A 20,087-nucleotide genomic window follows, 5' to 3' on the forward strand; every position below is an offset into this window, starting at 1 on the left:
TGCTATAAAATTGCCAATTTCATTCTTACAATTTTAACCTAAGAGAAACTGGCGCGCACGCGTGCTTTCTCTCACACTAGTGCTGCGTAATGTCAAAGACGCGGTGATAATTCCCGAGATAGGTGGCGTTGGCACCATTAAGGCTACGTGCGACTGCCGCCTAATTATGAGAGCATCGCGTTGCTCTTATTGGTGACCGTGGTTCGACATCACCACCGGGCATGTAATTCGATGTAGGTTAGGTATGAGATATTTGACACGACAGCAACGGAAACCAGTAGCCATGGTAAGGAAAGTCCTTGAAGGCTCCGGAAGAAAGCTTGGCTATAAAACAAGCACCATCACAAGATATGTTTGTTTATTGCTTATGTAAAAAGCTGCAGTTGCTTGAAGTGTAATTATACCGAGGCCCTTGTATATTTTGGCAGTTTTTGAAGAATGCATCATCGCATTTCGTGTGGTTCTGTTCCAAGGTGGTGATATCTAGCCAGTATAAACAAGAACCACCTGTAAATAAATTGATATATGGTAAACAAAATATAAGAATGACAAAAATGAGCTATATTAGAAGTAGCTGTCGTTCAACCCTTCTTTTCTGCTTGTTTAGCGTAGGGAAATATGAAACTCCAAGGAATTGTTGCGGTTTTAACCAGGGATCCCGAAAGGCTCTTAGTAACATGGAGCTTTTTTTCGTTCCTACAGCGATAATATAACATTACTAAACGCACTCTCTTAGTGCAGATTATTTTAAGCATTCATGATCGTTAGATGTACAGCACATATTAGTTATATCGAAACACACTGCTACTGTCTGTACGCACTAGTGAATACCGAAAACATTCAATGTTACGACCAAGTCTACTTTTTTAGCAAACGGTAAATTTAAAAAGAAAAGGCCAAATATCTAAACTATGTTCTTTACCTCCGCTCTAGGGTAACGATAGAAACAACCAAAAAGGGAAATGGAAAAGTGAGCGGTTAATAAAAACCATCGTTAACACTGTTTTCATGCACAAACAGAAGCATCCTGCCTTCTTTTGCGCCGGGGCACGTTGTCCCTTCTACAGAATTTCGTATCTGCAGCGCATTTCCACCAGTATATTGTATAACATAAATGCATGCACAACGGCAAAACAGCCCTTTAAATTATGCAATTACAGCTTTTGTGCTTAAAGAGCCACTAAAGCGAAACAATAAATCAGTTTAGAGTAATGAAGCATTGTTTGTGTGCCCTAAAGGCAGCTCATTTCAAAAAGATATTTTGATTCTTAGATGAGAAAATGAAGGTCCAAGTATCAGTATTCGATTTTCGCGCCGAAACACCAGCGCCGGTACGTCGGCGTGACGTCAGGAATTCCAAAGTATGTTTTCGCATTTGGGCCGCGTTGGCTGAATAAAGGTTCCCGAAATTGCCATGTTTAATATTTGGCTTCTTTAGCATAAAATGTAGTCAATCTGTACCACTATATATATTTAGTAGGCCGTAGAAGATGCCATCAAAATCCAAGTTGCTTCGCAGCTGCTGGGGACTGAGGGCCGGTGTTTATTCGTTGTGTTCACATAGGAGGTTGTGGCCAAGTAAAGCACCAGGGTGGCCAATCCTGCTCTGGTGAGGGAGTGCGTTACCGGTTCTGGTCACAAGGATCAGGCCACACTCCAGGACTGCTTATGAAATTTTATGAACACGCGTTTTTTTAATCCAGTTGCAAATTGCGCGGCACCGGGATTCGAGCCACGGTCCTCTTGCACGCGAGGCGGATGTTCTACCTTTACGCCACCGCTGCACCCTATTAATATAAATATCGGCATATTAATACGCCTTTAACGGTACACGTCAATTTTACCTTAGTTCTCGTGGTTTTATGATGTCGCGTGACAGACAGTCGAAGTGGGCGCAAACCGAAAACGTTTGATCAATGGCAGAATATTATGCCAAAAAGGTCATCGAAGGAGAAATAATTATTGTTCTTTCGTTTGGTCTAATCATGCATAATCAGTGTGCAAACGTCGTATGAGATTGGGCATTTTCGCGGATTTTTTGACGTTGCGTGAAAAACAGCCGAAGTGGGGGGTGGCCTGAAAATTTGTGTCCAATCATGGAGGGCTGACTCCAGAATTCGAATGGAAGAGTTTGAAATAGCTTTACGGAATAGCGCCCCTGATGTCTTGCTCCAGCATAACGTCACGTTTTCGCAAACAACCGCTATTCTTACGGGCAACACGTGATGTCTTGCGCTTGTGAACTTTGCACACTATCCGCAACTACTGCCTCGTCGCATAACGCTTATAGCCTCTAAGTTTCTTTTTACTTGCGATAGCTATTTGTGTGCAGCTTTTGGTTCGCCTCGTAACCCTTATAAACTGCAATGCCTTAAAGAAAATAATCGATTTTAACCTCGTGTCCCAGCATGGTGGAATATCTGTGTTACGCCCTTGCGTTGTAGTAGACATATTCAACCAAGAAGACAGACGTCCATTCTTAAACTTCAAATGAAACCGTAGAAGTGATCCTGACCCATCGCCGGCCCTAACGCAACTCCCCTACTGAACGACACATCAGGAACATGTTGACAAAATACAAGGTCATTCATGCTTGGTAACAGTTGATGTACTTGTTGATAAACAAATGCAGCAGTTGTCAGTTGCCCGAATATTATCGGCAGCCTAGCTAGATTACATATGGTGACGTCTGTTCACCACCGGGATTAGAGGACGCCATGGTTTGTCTTTTGAGCCGAATACTTTTCTTCCATAGAACTTCGCTTTGGGTAGAGCAAATCGCAGACCATCACATGCACCACGACAAGACAGTCACATTTGAGCGTATGATTGAGGTGTCCCTACATGTCTTCAAGTGATCCATGTGATTATGCTACATGAACGATGTGATCGTAATTTTTATTATTATTTGCATATGCCTTGAATGTACACCGAAAAACTATCTGTGCTCCATCTGGCCAGGCTACAGCTAGACTCATCCAAATTCGATTTTGTTTGTCATCTTGTAATAGAGTTTTTGTACCTGGACAGCGTTCCAATGGGTCTGGTGTCTGTTTTATCAAGGTACGGGCAATAAAGATTTCCTGTTGCCAACCTGCGCCAAGGTTTGCTGCTTTTTGTAACTGTGCCCCTAATCCTGATAGTTCGAAATGTTGCTGATGTTGAGCACTCTCTTACCCAGCTCCTCATAAAAGATCTCCTTACGCTTGGGCTCTGAGCAAACACATGTGTTTTTCGAGCTGATCGTGCTGCACACTTCCTCTCTCGTTCTCGATCATTGGTGCACAAGCTTTAAGAAAAGTCGGTACTGATGGTAGTGGGCAGGGAATGGATGCTCTCCTGTTCCATAAGTAATAGGGATGGGAACGCCTCATTGCTTGCTCCAGGCGCTTTGCGTTCCCTGGTGAGTGCAAGTATTAGCGAACGGGAGTGTTTTGCTCTCGTCTTGCTAATGGCGACATTCCGCTCCCATTTGTGTCACTGGCCATTGACAGTCGTCGTCGACAACCACCATCTGAACCGGGTTTCGTTGCTCAAAAATTCTTCTGCTGCCTTGCAAGGCTCTGCACCGTCAAGAATAGAACTTGCTTTGCCTGTTTTTCCTGCTTTGTTGGCGCTCATCTTAATCAGATGGTTCAACTATGCCAACTGCCAGCTAACTTAGTGTGTCAGAGACTTGTGATCATGTTTGCAGGTGCTTTTTTGGCCTTGTCTTTACTTTGACGTTTCCCGTTAGGTTGCTGCATGTGGGCTTTGTCAACTATAAAAAAATACCACACTCACACCTGGCCTCCTTCAATCCCTTCATCCGAGATATTTTATTCTGTTCATCTTCTAGGTCAGTTTGTTACATGTTTCAGAAATGAGTGAATCGCAACAGCAACAGACCAAAGCATCGGATACGCCATCACAACACCTCCTCTCACAAGCTATGCAACCATTGCTGCCGTCATACTTTTAAAGAACATGGTTATTCACCACGGTGCCCCTTGACAGCTCCTCATCGACCGAGGTCGCCCGTTTGTATTCCAACGTTTACACTCGTGTGCAATTTAACACCTGCTTTCTACTACTTACCACCCCACAAACGAAAGTACTCACCGAGTGCCTCAGCGTAACATTTAATATTAAGCTATCCATGTATGGACAGCTTATTAAGGTATGTTTATCGACTGCGAGGATGTGCTGTAAGTTTGTAACCTGTGTGTATAATTATGCTCTTCACGATACCGGTGTTCTCTCTTGTTTTCTATTTTGACGGCAGCCCTCTGCTGCATTTCTAAACACTTCTGCCGGCTAGCCTGAATCGGAGGAGCCCTTGAAGCCGTACTGAAAGCGGCGCACCCGATTGCTCGAAGTGCAATTCCAGGCTCACACAAAAATCAATGCAGACTATAAAAAATAAAACAGTGACATCTAGTAGGCACCGGGTGCAATCGTTCTTTGGTTTCTGTCAGAGTGTGTTGGCATTTCGAACAAGTTACTTAGACGCTGCTTGCATCTAGGATTAAACAGCCGACGAAATATATGAAATTGCCCCTCTTGACCCTACTGTGGCTCAGCCCCGCTCCCACGTAATTGACGTCGCACGCATCAAGCCGTATCGATCACTCGACTGCTTCTGGACCAGTACCAAGTCGGCGTTTCAGTCGCAATGGGTTTACAGGCTGATGAAGAACACATTAGATATTAGCTCAAAGACAACTGCGCTCTTGAAGTTTGCAAGTTATTCGCCATCCTATCAACCTCCAATGTCGCTGTAAATATTCAGTAGATATATATGCTGCTTCGTTTGTTCCCATAACAAATACGCCTCTTGCCCAGTACTAATATGCTGTGCAATAATATATTTATCATGTGTAATGAAAAATATGGAAAATTTGTTCAATTGCGTTGTGCGGGTTTGAAGAATGCTGGAAAAGCTCGTACCCCAAAATTCCCGCTAACGCTCTCCTAATCGGGACCGGGAGGATTCGTTTGTAAAATATGGCAAAGTTTTGCTTGTAGTGGCGGCCTGTTCGGATCCAGAAATCATTGGCACCCTTTGCCGCGTCGCAGGTCTGACCACCGCCTTTGTAAGGTGCTGCGCATCCGCTTGGGATTTAGGGCCACCGGTTAATTGCAAGATTCATGAGGGAGGAAGGTGTCCGAACCCTGCACATGTTAGGCCAATTTCTGTTTTCGTGAGGAACTTTCTTTGCTGAAGCGGAGCGGACCTTCCTAATGTGGGTGCACTTGAACCAGTATAGCCCAAGTGGTTCTCAACATTTCTTGCCGGTGTCAGGCAGCCCTTCCTGCTTAAAATGTAGTACACTGAACGTGGATCCCAGCTTATGACCTTCAGATTAGAAGTGCGGCGTTTCCCATATAACCCACGCATTCACTGGTGTATGATTATGATTATATGAATTCTAATCATCATCAACATGCGGTGATCGTCTCAAAAAGCTAGTTGACGTTGGCACGATATGAATCGGCCGCTTTTTGGTCAATCTCCTGTTATAGGTATACTTCACAGTATCAAGATCATAAGATCATCATCATAATGAATACTTGGCCATCCTTCTTGGCACATCTCCCATTGTGGGTGTGTGCCATACATAGTATGAGAATCCTAATCGTAAACACGTGGTGATCTAGAAGAGGTCGTTGGTGTGGCCATGAGAGGAGCGCATGGGTGGTCTGCATGGGCTTGGTTAACTGAGTTTTGATTGATTGTGTAGCCATCGCATGGATGTAGTGTACCATAGTGATTATTTGGTGTCCATGTTTTACAAAATAAAAGCCTGTGGCCTCATGTTGAGAGCGTTGGGCTGCTGCTCTTAGGGAGTGACGTTAGAGTTCCACCACAGAACGCGCTTTATTTAATTTATTGCAGATATACTATATAAGAGCCCGCAAGTGACCAGGCGACCTACCGACAGACCAACCGACACCTAGACGTAACCGGAGAATAATACGCAAAGAATACTTCGCTTTAAAAGAACGTTTGTAGCTCGTGTACTTGGTTTACACTAAACTGCCTCTGGGCAGAATTTGAATGGGTTTCCAAATATTCTTTATATTTAGCAATCAATAGTTACAGAATATAATATGACTCCTTAATTATTTTCTGACGCAACGAAACATTTGCCTGCGCATATTGCATGGTCACCGAGTTTCCCAAAATGAAACCACAGCTCTACAATTTGAGTTGTCACGTTTGTTTGACTTTTTAGACTTACCTATATAGTCATAAATCTAGGGACAACATCAATAAAATTTTAAACATTTGGAGGGCGTCGCGCTCTGAACGGCACCGCGCTAACTACGATACTTATTTTGAGGCAGCCTGCGATCACTAAAGACAGACGGCATATGTTGTTATCTGGAAAGTGACAAGCCCGACAAACTGTGATATTTTGAATTAGAAATATTCACTCAAACGGTACATGGGGAAACAAATTAAAATGAATAGCAAAATGCAACGATCAAACTTAGCATAAAAATGAGCAACACGGTTATTGCGTTTTTTTATAACAATGGTCAGTAGAGAAAAGAGAACAAGTACCTCTATTCGCTAAAATTGTCCCAATCACAAAACAAGTAGGTTCAGCTGCCAAAAGCCTGTAGGTGCCACATTTCGTGATATCTTTTTTTTCTCCATCTGTAAGTATAAATTCCGTTGGCCCAAGTCAGGTGAAAAAAACAGGCCCACTTTCATTTTGTGAATGTGTGCGCGCGCCTGTGGATGCGTATCTGCAGAGCAATACTGGTTTTTGGTAATGTTTTCGGCCCTTTTACATGCGCCAACTCTAAAGCAGTACAAGAACGTTTGGTTCATCAATACACATACTTGTGCACAAAGGGAAAAAAACATCGCATGGATTTTATAGTACATATCATAATCTATTTGCGGTGCAGCGAAAGTAGTAGTGCATGTACTTACACTATCTTTCATTGCCTGATAGGCCGTGCCAGTTTAGCAGAGAATGAAAAGAACAGTGTGAGAGCACAATGAAAACAATGTATAATTCCGCGCACGTGCCGCCTAATCTTGGGTGCAAAGCAGGCCAGGTGGGAAGTGGGCATTGTGCCTTATGATTCGCAGCAGTGTTGTCACAGCAAACATGTACAAAACTCGTGCAATGTCACTCGTCAAAATTTCGAGCTTTAGATCACTGATGGAGACAAACTTTCACGGAACACAGTTTCACGGCGAATGTCGGATAACATATCGTACTTTACGGTATGTGTGGTACAAAGCAATAAGAACAGCGACGAGTGTTGCTCAATCTCTTCCTTCCCGTCCACGAAATAGAGGCAGCTGCGCCACACATTTCGGGCGCTATTCCTCCGATAGTATACAAAACCAGTATGCAGACCCCACACGCGGTGGCATCCGCCCAATGAATGTCAAAATTGGTATCAGAAAATTCTTCTTCTATATCTTTTACAGTACATATGGTCTTTCTACACTGTAGTAAAAAAGGAACTGAAAAATAAACGTGAACGTGTTTCATTAAAGGTGAAGCCGTCACAAGAACACGTACGTCGTGGACACTCAACCATTTAAGCCCATCGCATCGCGGTGCAGCAAGTGCCTCCTTTGACGCAGCACTAATTGCACCCCTGGCAAATCATCTATGCGGAAGTACGCAAAGTGAGAGAAGGTTCTCGAAAGGGACAACTATCATCCACGCGACTGTAGTACGAAGCTACACAGGAAACACATCCAGATTTCAGGGGATGAATGCATTGCAGTTGATGGACAACTGGAATGTTTTGAATTATCTGAAAAAATTTATGGCCAATTTTCCAGTTAATATTTCTACATATAACATACGTACGATTATATTAGCAGGAAAACTCGGATTTCTGTAACGATACAAAAATGAAAGCGTACGGAGCGCGTGAAAAGGGTCTCTAAAGCTTTTCTCAATAACAAGGGGAGCTCGTAACACGGAATTGTAAGGAATAAATGTCACCCATTGATACAGAAAAATACCGATTTGACAAACATTATGGAGCTCTTTATCTTACACAAACCCCTGATAGGGGTACGGAGTCGTGTCGCACTTGGTACTGACAACAACGCTCTCCAACAAGACGATTATTGCGGTCTTTTAATGGTGCATCAAGGTAAACATGCGATCACTGAACAAGCCGAACAGAAACAGTAATTCCTACGAGTCATCTGCAGTAGGATCTACACTGCTCCAGGTGCACAAGGCGGCTTTGAGATCATTTGCTTTTAGAATATCTTCCCTAGCGTGAAGCAGCAGTCTTGTGGCACGTACTATACAGAATAATTTGGGCGGCCTTCTACGAGCATCGATTGGCATGCACGCCGTTTCTATCAGTATATATTTTGCAGATGTCTTGCCATATGACACAGAATTATGCCTTCTTGTGGTACTTGTGTGCCAAATACTCTTCTAAGAAAATGTTTAGAAAACGATAGCGCCAGCCAACATATTCCTGCTGAATAAGCATGCGAACGTGCCGCGCTATTCAGTTTACTGAGCATCTGAATCGCAGAAAAGCAACGCTTCAAAAGTCCATCACATGACGCTAGAAAGAATCTTCTGGAAAACTTCTACAAGTTCTGAGGCAAATTATCACACCCCACGTTTGTCCTCTCAAACGCTAAGTATTTTGCGGCACATATACTAGGAGATAGTGCTACCGTAATATGTATCAGTTTAGTCAAAGGAAAAGTTACTCACCCCAAGCGTTTAGAATCACTGTTGCTACACTGTATCTTCCCTTTACGTACCAATCGAGATCTCTGTAATGTTAACGAGATGTACATTTAGGGCAGCAAAGTTTTTTATTTGGCTATTATTATTGTACCTTTAGCTGTAAGCAAGCACAACAACATTCAGAGAGGGTTCGAAAAAGTGTTCAGCAGAAAGGCGTTCAGCAACAATGAAGTTTGGGGCAGATATTAGCAGAGTATTGGTCATTGTTTGACGTCGCAGTGCACTGCTGTGTAGATATACACTTTTGTCAAGAAATAGACAAGTGACCTGCAAGGACAGCATGCTCAAAAACGTGTTTGTAATTTTTATTCTCTTATTTTAGCTTAGCATCAGAAACTGGGTACCTGTCCTAAGTAATTATTTTTGTCGGTACCGATGTCGCGTAAGATTACCAAACCAGCCGCTGTGCTATCCCGTGGGGTCGTGAATTCGATTTGTTGCCATGGTGGCCGCATTCCAACAGGGGCGTAATGCAAAACCGCTCGTTTTTATCCAACTTTTGCCAAGCCAATACACGTGAGAAAGCTGGTCATTTCAGCACCGGCTGTGCGAAAATTCTGAATACCCTCCTGGACACCGAAGAAGGAAAAACATTGAAATCTTTCAATAACTGAGAAAGTAATAGACAAAAACACAATTCACAGCACAACCCGGGTCACGTCCATTGTTTTGGAAAACCTTATCACCACATAAACACGATCCAGTACATCTATTCAAATGTACTCTGGTGATCCAAATCTGAACGTAAACGTATTGAGTTACGCGCAAAAATAACTAATGGGCTGAGGGCACAACCACGCATCAGGGCGCGGTTACCTTTCAAGCAGTTTGGTCAATCATAGAGGGCCGATCAACCCACTCTTCTTAATATTGCTAACCGTCTATAATAAAAGCTTAATACTCACTGAATGCTCAATTGGTTTACTGCAGTAGCTAGTCTGCTACTTAAGTTCATGCGAGACGAGCCCGCCCGGATTTGCGCTTAAAAGTGGTCTCAAGGGCGGAGAGAAAGCAACCCTATGGGAAAACTCGCTGGCGTTGAGATTACTTTAGCAATGGTACAGCTATGCAAAAAAGAGGTGCTACATAACTGGCCACAGCTAAGGGGAATTTTATAAACCACACCCATACGACACTCAGTAAAACTGTTGTTCTTATTGTGCTTCACTGGACAATTTGTGTAAGTTTCGCACAGGCTTAAAAAAGTTGCAAGTAGATATGATGTTAATGTAGCTTTCAGTGCTCCCTATAAGCTAGGTAAGATATGCGCTTCCGTAAAGAGGAAAAAGGAGCCGGTAAAAGGCAAAAAAAGAACAGATATTTGTCTAGTGAAGCGCAATAAGAACAACCGTTTTACTGAATGTCGTATGGGTGTGGTTTATAAGATTCCCCTTAGCTGTGGCCAGTTCCACGTAGGGCAAAGGGGACGGTGTATGAATCAGAGGCTAATGGAACATAAAAGGTCGTTAACCGGTTGATCGCCTTCTAATCTTTCCCTACATTGCGAAGATTGTAACTGCACGCCAGAGCTAGATTATTGCGCGATATTGTACAGGCATAAGAATGAAGATACGCGTCTTATGGCAGAGGCATGGCATATCTATAATGGTGGAAGTGCGTGCGTGAGTCAGCCTTCGATTACTTTACATAAGGAAGAGATTAAGTGCCTTAACAGTTATCTCTCATGTAGACCAGCCCATGTACCCGACTGACACGTGGTGATACCATTCCTGAGCTTGCGCAGATGAGTTTTGTGTTTTCTTTCTTTTTTCGGCTCAGTGCTCCCTTCAGTTTATAGTCGGCGTTCGTGTTGTCCACTTCTCTACTCGTGTGTCCTGTCTGCACGCCTCACCTCTTTTTTGCATAATGAATCCTTGCCAACTAGCTCAGCTTTCTGTAGCTCTATGGTACAGCTACCTGATCATTAAAATACTGTGGCGCCAGCCTTTGTCTTAATACATGACACTGTGGCGGCGCAAATTGGCACGCTGGTTACAGCTTTAAAAGGCGTTTTTAAGAATTGTTAACAATCTTGACTATCCGAAGATTGCAAGTGTCAGCTGCAAGCACCGCAAGAGAAGCAATGCGGCAGAGTTTATCTCGCGATTTGCATCAGCGATAATGAGACTAACAGTGAAGCACTGTAGTGACACACCGTATTGTCACGGGAACCTGTTATACATGAAGTTTCTACTGCAGCCGAGCTCATCTCTGGCGCATCGCGACGATGATGATGTTTGTTGATATATGTTTTAAAATTGGTGAGCGTCAATAAGCTGCCTAGCCTGCTTGATATTATAAGGCTTCACCACACCTGTCGCCGTCTAGCCTTTTGTCTATCGGAGTTTGATATGAATGTTCCGATTTGAAACTTCTATCAACATATATACCGCCCGTGTCGTTTCTGTGTTCTCTTCCGCTGTCCCTGTCATTATTTGCGGGCCATATGATACGCAGCAAACGCGAACTAGGCCAAACTGAAGTTCTTCTGTCAACATATATTACGATTACCGACAGTTGTAATGACTAAGGTTCTATGAATCTCTTCCATGCCTTTTTTCTGCCAATACTCTAAGCGTCTCTTGCTTATCTCGACTGCTGCACAGCTACTCCTTCCATCCTCTTTTAATATCAGCGCTTCTGAAAGATGTACGCTCCGTGCAGATCTCGCTGGCTGAATATTTGGCATTCCATTACGAATCGAATAACAAAGATACACCGGAAAAATTCTCGGCAACAGCTACCAATACTAGATAAATAATAAAAATACTTATTTTGAAGATATATTTAGTGACGTAAGCAGTGGCAGCGACAGGTGATGGCGTAATCAACAAGCGAGTAAATAGCAATGTGTGGCGCACTGACATGCTTCAGCTACTGCAAAATAACAAGAAAAAGGACGCACTGGGGCTGCCTTTCTGTGTTGGTTATAAGCGCCTCAACAAAATTACCAGAGACGTGTAGCTGCTACCACGTACCGAGGACGGACCGATGACGGGTCCCGGCAAGTGAAGTTTTTTTCGTCTCTCGATCTAAAGAACAGTTAAGGCAAATTGAGTTAGATGAACGAGACCGTGAAAAAAACTGTTTTCTTCACTCCAGATGGCCTTTACGAATTCAAAGTACTCGCTTTCAGCCTCTGTTTTGCACGAGAAACTTTCCAGGGAATGATGGACACCGTGTACGCTGGGTTGAAGTGGCAAAGTTACCTCGTCTATCTCGATGACGTGGTTATTTCTTCCGCAACATTTGACGTACACCTTATAGCACTGCGGCAAGTACTCGAAGGTATCCGATACGCTAATCTCGCCCTTAAGCCTCAGAAGTGTCACTTCTGTTACAAGGAACAGTTGTTCCTGGGATGCGTGATTAGCGTGGAAGGCGCTAGCCTCGATCCTGGGAAAACGGCCGCTTTCCAAAACCGACTGACAAGGATGGTGTCCGACGCTTCCTGGGCCTTTACGCATTCTACCGATGTTCTATCGAAAATTTTCGAAGACGGCAGAACTGCTGACTGGCCTTACGAGCGGCGATGTTTCGCTCGTATGGGCTTCAGAGCAAGAAACTGTTTTCACCGAGCTTCGACAGCCTCTGGCGTTTGCACCAGTTCTGGCCCATATTGACGAGGAGGCGGACACGGAAGTTATACCAACGCCAGTAACGCCCGTCTTGGTGCCGTACATGTACAATGGCAGAACGGCATTGAAAGAGTGGCCGCTCATTCTAAGGTGTGATAGATCATCACTCATTATGCTGGCTTGCGAACCTGCGGAACTTTCCTGAACGACTGGCACGGTGGAGTCTACGTTTGTAGGAGTAAGACGCGACCATCGTTTACAAGTCGGGTCGCATAAACCATGATGCTGACGCACTTTCACTCGCCCCGAACGACACTGCTGATGAATACCCTGAGGACGACGCTGCTTTCGTTGGGCTGTATGCTCGACCGATTTGCCCATACGGCAGCGCACAGAGGAGGCTTTACATACAATAATCGAACACCTAGATGGAAGAAACCTATCGATACTCCCACACATCGCTCAAGGATTGTTGCCTTTTTGTTTACGCAATGACATCTTCCACAAGAACTCCGCTTCCAACAACAAGACCTACCTATTGATCGTTCCAACAAACCTCCATGACGAAGTTTTGTTTGTTCGCCTGTCATGACGAGCCTCCGTCTGGCCATTTGAGTTTAATGCTAAACCTTATCAAAGTGCGTACATCTAAGACTACTGGTCAAAACTTTCTACCTATGTTAAGTGGTACATCCAAGCCTGCCCTGAATGCCAGCGCCGGAAGTTGCCAGTCGTGAATCCTGCAGAATTGCACAGTCAGATTTACCTACCTGGCAGACCTTTCTACCAGGTCGGCATGGTTCTTGCGGGCCTGCTTCCACTGTAATTTTCTGGAAGCAGGTGGATAATCGTCGCCACGCACTATTTAACGTGGTATGCTAAGACGAAGGAGCTGCCTGAAGGCCCGGCTTCTGAGGATGCCTAGTTTTACATACAAAGCATTGTAGTACGACATGACGCCCCATCGCACGTCATCACAGGCCGAGGTAAAGCCTTTACAGCACAGCTCATTTAAGACGTTTTTAAACTCAGCTACACGACCCATCGAATGACAACTGCCTGTCATCAGACAAACGGCTTGACCGAACGACGGGGAAAAAAAAACAATGACCGACATGCTGTCTGTGTATGCAGACGTACAGCACAAGAGGGTGGACGAGCTACTCCCTAGCGTAATGTTTGGATATAACACTGCTACGGGAGAAACAATACGCTTCACGCCGTTTTACATCGTTTACGGCCTTCAAGCCACAGATTAATAGGAAAAGAACATGCAAGTAGGCTTAATGATTATTTGACATGTTTAAGAACAAAGCAATCGTAAAATTGCAGCAACTACATTACATTTCAGTTTTAATTAGAGCAGGAACTCCAGAGGACGTCTTCTTGACAATTATGTCTTCGAAAGCTAGAAAAACACGTGATATCTATGACGTAACGATAAGACCAATAAAGTTTCTGCTCGACATCTTGTTGGCTGCACTTATATTTTTAATCTTTCGATATATACTGGAATCTTTCCTAGAGAAATGCCGTGCGCTAAAGTTACAATTCTTTTCAACCATGGTGACAAATACATGTTCTCCAATTAACGACCAGTTTCACTTCATCCAGCCACATCGAAAAGGTTTGAAGAAAAAATATTTCTACAAGAATGACCTAATTTTCTGCTAGCACAATGGCTCGGCTTCCATGGAGGAATCTGAAAAGGGCTGGCGCTGTTCACACATCGGGGGTTAACTTTAAATAGACTTGAAAATAGATAAGTAATGTTAGACGTCTTTCTTGACTATATTAAACATTTACGAAACTACAGCGTTAAGGCTTTCATGGTACTCTTCTCGCGTTAATATTGTCATATATCAGACACAAAAAAATGCATTCTCATCAGACCGGAACAATCAGTTCTGAAAGAAACAACACATGGGGTACCGCAAGGCAGCATGCTTGGAATACTATTATTTGTTATTGACATTATTGATATTCCTAATATTTCTAAAGACGCCCAATTCATAGTTTGCGCAGATGACATGAGTACTAGCTTGAAACCAGGCTATATAAGTGACCTCTCAGCCGCTGCTAACACTACACTAACTCATTTGGCAGAATGGAGCACAGGAAACTCTCTAAAACGGAATACTACGGAAAGTAAAGCTAGTCATTTACAATCCCGCCTCAAATGAGCATCAATGAAGAGACGTGATTACTGCTTGAATGGGCATCTGAATTCTGAACATCTACAACTAAAATCTGAAACTATAGAGCTCACATCAAAAGTTTATTTGGAGTTCTCTTGAATTAATATTTTACTTGGAATGATCATGCAGAGACTCAAAGCTCTGCATAAGAAATCGTGGCTTAAGTTACGTGGGACACCTTGTATGGTACTTGATCGTGTATAATGTCAAACTTTTTACCCACCCCTTATGTAATACCACCGAAGTCAGTGGGCCCTTAAGGAAAATAAACTGAACTTAACTGAACTGAATCGAGAGGGTTCACATGCTAAATGTTGCCACAACGTTTCGAGTGGTGGTCTCTCCGGTTCTGAGATTCCTAGAACCCTCTGTGGCGTCGCGGGTATGACCTCGACCATAGTCATGTCCTCTGCAACAGCTAAGCATTGAGCGACACTAGTTAACTACGAAATTCACGAGGGATGTAGCTGGCGAACACTGCACAAGGAAGACGAATTCCTGTTTTCGTGGCAGAGTGTCAGTGTTGAAGCTTATTGAGCCTACCTAAGGCAAAGGAAAAAGAGTTAAGGATGGCCAGTGCGCCCCTAGAGTCAGTGAAGGAGTAGGTTTACCTAGGTCAATTATTCACAGGGAACCCTGATCAGGAGAAGGAAATTCACATAAGAATAAAAATGGTTTGGATCGGACACGGCAGACATTGTGAGCTCCTGACGAGGAAGCTTACCAATATGATTGAAAAGGACGGTGTAAAATCAGTGCATTTTACCAGTGCTGACATATGGGGCAGAGACTTGGAGACTGACAAAGAAGCTTGAGAACAACTTAAGAACCACGCAAAGAGTGATGGAACGAAGATAGCTAGGCATAACTTTAAGAGATAGAAAGAAAGCGCTTTGGATCAGAGAGCAAACATGTATAGACGATATTCTAATTGACATCAAGAGAAAAAAATGGAGCTTAGCTGGTCGTGTAATGCGCTGGTTAGATAACCGTTGGACCATTAGGGTTACAGAATGGGCATCAAGAGAAACGAAACGCTGTCGAAGACGGCAGAAGACAAGGTGGAGCGATGAAATTAGGAAACTCGCGGGTGCTAGATGGAATCGACTGGAGCACGACAGGGGTATTTGGAGATCGCAGGGAGAGGCCTTCGTCCTGCAGTGTACATAAAACAGGCTGCTGCTGCTGGTGCTGCTGCTGCTGATGATGATGAATTTCTGACTGCTATCTTGTATGTGGTGATAACAAAAATTTCTTTCCAGTAGGACTGAATAAAAATTATTTATGATTTAGATATGAAGAATACGTGATAATAAGCTCCTGCAACGTCTTTTTTCGTTGTATCAGGCAGGTAGAAAGTGTTATAAAATCAATTATAGGTCAGCGGTTCTCGTTTGTGTAAACCCTATAAATTTTAGGCCCCTACGCCCATAATTACGCTGGTATATAGCAGTTGGTGGTAAGGTTTTCATTGCCGTTACAAAGACACGGATGCATAGAGCGCGTGCTTCCACGCAACCGAATCGATGGCGGCATTGTTCGTCTAAATCCTGCTGTCATATCTTTGGAATATGTGTGCTCGGGAAAGATATGGGATGCCTGAATGTTTGCGGTGGTGAAGCGTGCGGGAAGGACGACGCACATGTTAACCGTCCTTGTTTCCTCTGTGAGTGTTGCACGTTTGCGCGAGTTTCGATGGAGAGGAGGATGACAAGCTGGAGCTCGTGTCATCACAGAGAACGCAGATATGAAGAATGAAGTCTTATATATATGCAGCCACCGGCACTGCCACAGCAGATGTGTTAACTAATTGTATCTATTATACGGAATTACCCAATGGAACAAGAAGCCCTGCGTAAATATCCTCACTGCGAGAAATATACTTTCTGCAACAAAATATTCTTTCTGCAACAAAATTTACAGCAATCATTTGCGATCTTTCAGATTCCGAATTCTAGTTTCAGCGATGAATATTTCAGCCACTTGAAATAAGAGATTCAGTAGCAGAACTTAAATAATATATTAGAAAAGGCTGCCTGTATATGCATGTTCTGTTTGAAGCCATGCCAGCGTTAGTCGCTATATGGAACTCGTTAAGGAATGTTTACGCAGTTCATGCACACAAAGCATATTTCGTCAAAACGCTATCCATATTGTGTGGCGCTCCCCTCCGCCCATCAATCTATATACAGAGAACGTGATTTAGGTTGCCTAATCAGTTTTGTCAGGGCAGCGGTATACATTATTTGTTTTTAATTAGGGACGCGTAAAAATGTCAGGATAGCTTGAATGCATTATTTATTTCAAATGACGCATTTATTCCACACACTTCGAATTTTACGTAAAGATCACCGATATGAACAGGGTAGTTGTATACTTCATAGAAGATACCGGAGAAATCGAATATTGACTCGTTTTATGCATGAAAATATGGTAAAAGCTATTCTGCATTTATTTGCGATGATTTAAAATGAGTCAGGAACCTGAACATATTACGATATTATCGGTAGATACCCGAGAGACGAGCCGCCGCGAGAACGACGACGAAGTGGGTCGGTGCCCTTGGCGCGAGAAAAATGTCGGCCTGGTGCTCTGGCTCCAGTCCAGTGTAAATAGCTTGTAAATAGCCTCTTCCGTCTGTATCTTTCTGCACGTAACACTCTGGTGGAGGTGAGCGATCCCCGTCCTCGCCACGGAACTCCGGAGTGGTCGGTACATCGAGATTGTCACCATGCCTCCCGGTGACGACACCACCTCTACAACGTCTTCGGCTTGTCCGACTGCACCCGTCGTCACGGTTTCCCTATATCGCGACCCTGGTGTGTTCTCTGGCCTGGAGGGACAGGACGTTGACGAATGGATCAAGGTATATGAACGTGCCAGCGCTAAAAACTGGTGCGACCCAACGATCATGCTCGCCATTGTCATCTTTTATCTCGGTGGCACCCCATGCGTGTGACACCAGACGCATGACGACGAGATAACCAGTCGGGACAATTTCAAAGAAAAGCTCAGGGAACTGCTCGCCGACCCCATTGGCCGCAAGGTTGCCGCGAGAAAGGCTCTTGCGTCTCGTGTTCAGATATCTACAGAGCCGTACGTTTCATACATCCTCGACGTCTTGGCTCTATGCCGAAAATCTGACGACGCTATGTCTGAAGCTGATAAAGTGTCACATGTCCTAAAAGGCATCGCCGACGACGCTTTCAATTTACTCGTTTTCGGCGAGAACAACGAGGAAGTGGGTCGGTGCCCTTGGCGCGAGAAAAATGTCGGCCTGGCGCTCTGGCTCCAGTCCAGTGTAAATAGCTTGTAAATAGCCTCTTCCGTCTGTATCTTTCTACACGCAAATATATTGTCATACATTTTACTTACTATAGCCTCCTTTCTCAAGAAATGTACACTTGATGTAATGCACAATTATGTGGGGACTAGTCAAGCACAACTGATAGCGACTAAGTGGCCCTTCCTAACACTTCAGTAATAAATTTCTTACAAGGGATGCATTCATGCACAAGCTAGTAAATTCGCGCGGACGTTTTCTATATACTTCGATCTAATTTCTCAAAAGTTTACATCAGTGACATCTGTAGTTCTACCAGGACAACAAGCTCAATTCTGGGCCATTTGTAAGACACCCTGATAATTCACCAGAGCGCTTCCATGCGTATTGTGTTCCCAAAGCTCCATTACCACGTCACTTTCAACGTTGCCTACACTTTACACAGAACCTGGCTCTTAATTCCACTAAAGATATAGAAGATACCTCGCTGGTTTTGCACCGAGTAGACCGTGTGAACGTCATATCACGTATGAAAAAAAGAAAACGAGGGTTCAATAAATATTTGTACCACGACTAATAATGTGAGGAAAGTGATAGTTTCGGTACGCAATGCAGTCAATAAATCCATTATATAATCAAAATTTTAAACTCGTCGCATGCAGTGTTCTCTGCGAAGAGAAGCAAACGTAGATTAGAACGGCGGTGGTGCACTTTCGAGCATTTGCGGAAGTACTTTTTTCATATGCAATATTTTATCCATATTTGGCTTAGCGCACAAACTTCAGATAACTTTTCCCTCATGTTTGCGGAGCCTAATTTTTGTGGCGTTAATTAGGCCAGAGCGTCTTCCTAATAGTTACGGTGCTTAAGAAACATATAACGCTGCGCAGCACTTCTATAGTTCGTTCAGTGGGAAGGCTACAATTAAAGAGCACACTTCAAATTTTCTGTACAAATTTCCATAAATTGGTCCTTCGTTTCGACAAACAGAAAGATGGTAGTTTGTACACTTCAGCCACGACACGGTAGAAACCAAGTTGAATACTCGTATCAAGAGCGGAGATAAAAAAGCAGTCTTAAAAATTATGTTTTTTATAGCACTACAAATTATGAAACTTTGCGGACATGTTGTACTTAAAATGTGGCGCACTTGTAAAATTGGAATCGATCTAAGAGTAGCTTTCAGTGCTCTTTGTTTTGATTGACCATAAGTAGCGGTGATGTTGACGGCGAATGTGTCTTCACAGTACACGCAACAAACAGCGAAACGTGTTTGATTGAGGTGTTGTTGAACGCCATTGTTCATAACGCCCGAGAAAGTTACTAGCGCCATCGCCTCACACGGCACATGCTTCGAAATAGTAGCAGCGTTAAACTTCACTTTAATCATGGGTCAGTACACACCAAAACCACAATTCTCTTATGAGACACGCTCCAGGGGCAGACAACGAATTAATTTTGACCTCCTGGGGTTCTTTAGGGGCCACCTAAACCTAACTATGGGAGCGTTTTTTTTAGGTCACCGACGTAATGGGGTTGTGATCGAACCCGCAATTTCGAGCAATGCCATAGCAGCAAGACTACCACGGCTGGCACAGGAAAATGCGACGCCTAAATGCTACGGTGATTTAATGCTGCTTTGAGTCTGCACACCGTGCGTCAGTTCTGCCCTAGGCAAGGCACGGTATTTATTTTACAGAAATAGCGGAAACATACCCTACCCTACCTTAAAATGAAATTTATCCAGTTTGTCCGCAAGCACTGTCCTGTTTAATAGTAGCTAGGGTACCTCGGGAGCGCGCGCATCGAGGCACCCTAGTAGTAGCGTTTCATCGCCACCTTACTTCGCATTTTCCCTCTCTCGCCCTACCACCATGTATGCGAGTTGCGAGAAAAGAATGCCAAGGTTGTTGGTTCTTTGTTGTGTTGCTCCGTCGATTCTATTTATTGCTTTCGATGCGGGTCAAGGATAATCACAACCGTCAAGAGGATACTGTGGGGACGCCTAGGGCCCTCCTTAGGGCATTGTGCACATTAGACGAGGTGCAATGGTCGAAACGAGTTTCTTGCATCGCCTTTCCTCTCTTCCACACTCCTGACGCTCCTGATGTTGACGTTCTGCACCACCTCCCGGCGCGGCGTGCAAGGAAAGAGCAGCAGCAGCAGTGGATAAGTGGACGGAAGAGGCAAAGAAAGCCTAGCTTTAAGATGTCAATTTTGTGTAACGCGCACTTCCCTCGGATCATTGGCAAACATAGGTGAACCCTGCAGCCTGACGCTTTAT

General features: G+C 43.9%; 1 protein-coding gene across 2 annotated transcripts in view; it reads right to left on the reverse strand.

Moving 5' to 3' along the window:
- Window positions 1-347: 347 nt before the first annotated feature.
- Window positions 348-20,087, reverse strand: part of LOC142568140 (uncharacterized) — a 113,008-nt gene continuing 93,268 nt past the window's right edge. The window contains exons 8-10 of one of the 2 annotated variants that reach the window (XM_075678210.1): window positions 8,709-8,770; window positions 6,551-6,646; window positions 348-507 (exon numbers count right to left, since the gene is read on the reverse strand). In XM_075678210.1, the coding sequence (XP_075534325.1) occupies window positions 359-507; window positions 6,551-6,646; window positions 8,709-8,770 (307 nt within the window). In that variant the 3' untranslated portion in view covers window positions 348-358. The remainder of the gene's footprint in view (window positions 508-6,550; window positions 6,647-8,708; window positions 8,771-20,087) is intronic. The other variant, XM_075678211.1, reaches the window with a different exon arrangement.

Source organism: Dermacentor variabilis, unplaced genomic scaffold (assembly GCF_050947875.1).
Source record: "Dermacentor variabilis isolate Ectoservices unplaced genomic scaffold, ASM5094787v1 scaffold_17, whole genome shotgun sequence".
NCBI lineage: Eukaryota > Metazoa > Arthropoda > Arachnida > Ixodida > Ixodidae > Dermacentor > Dermacentor variabilis.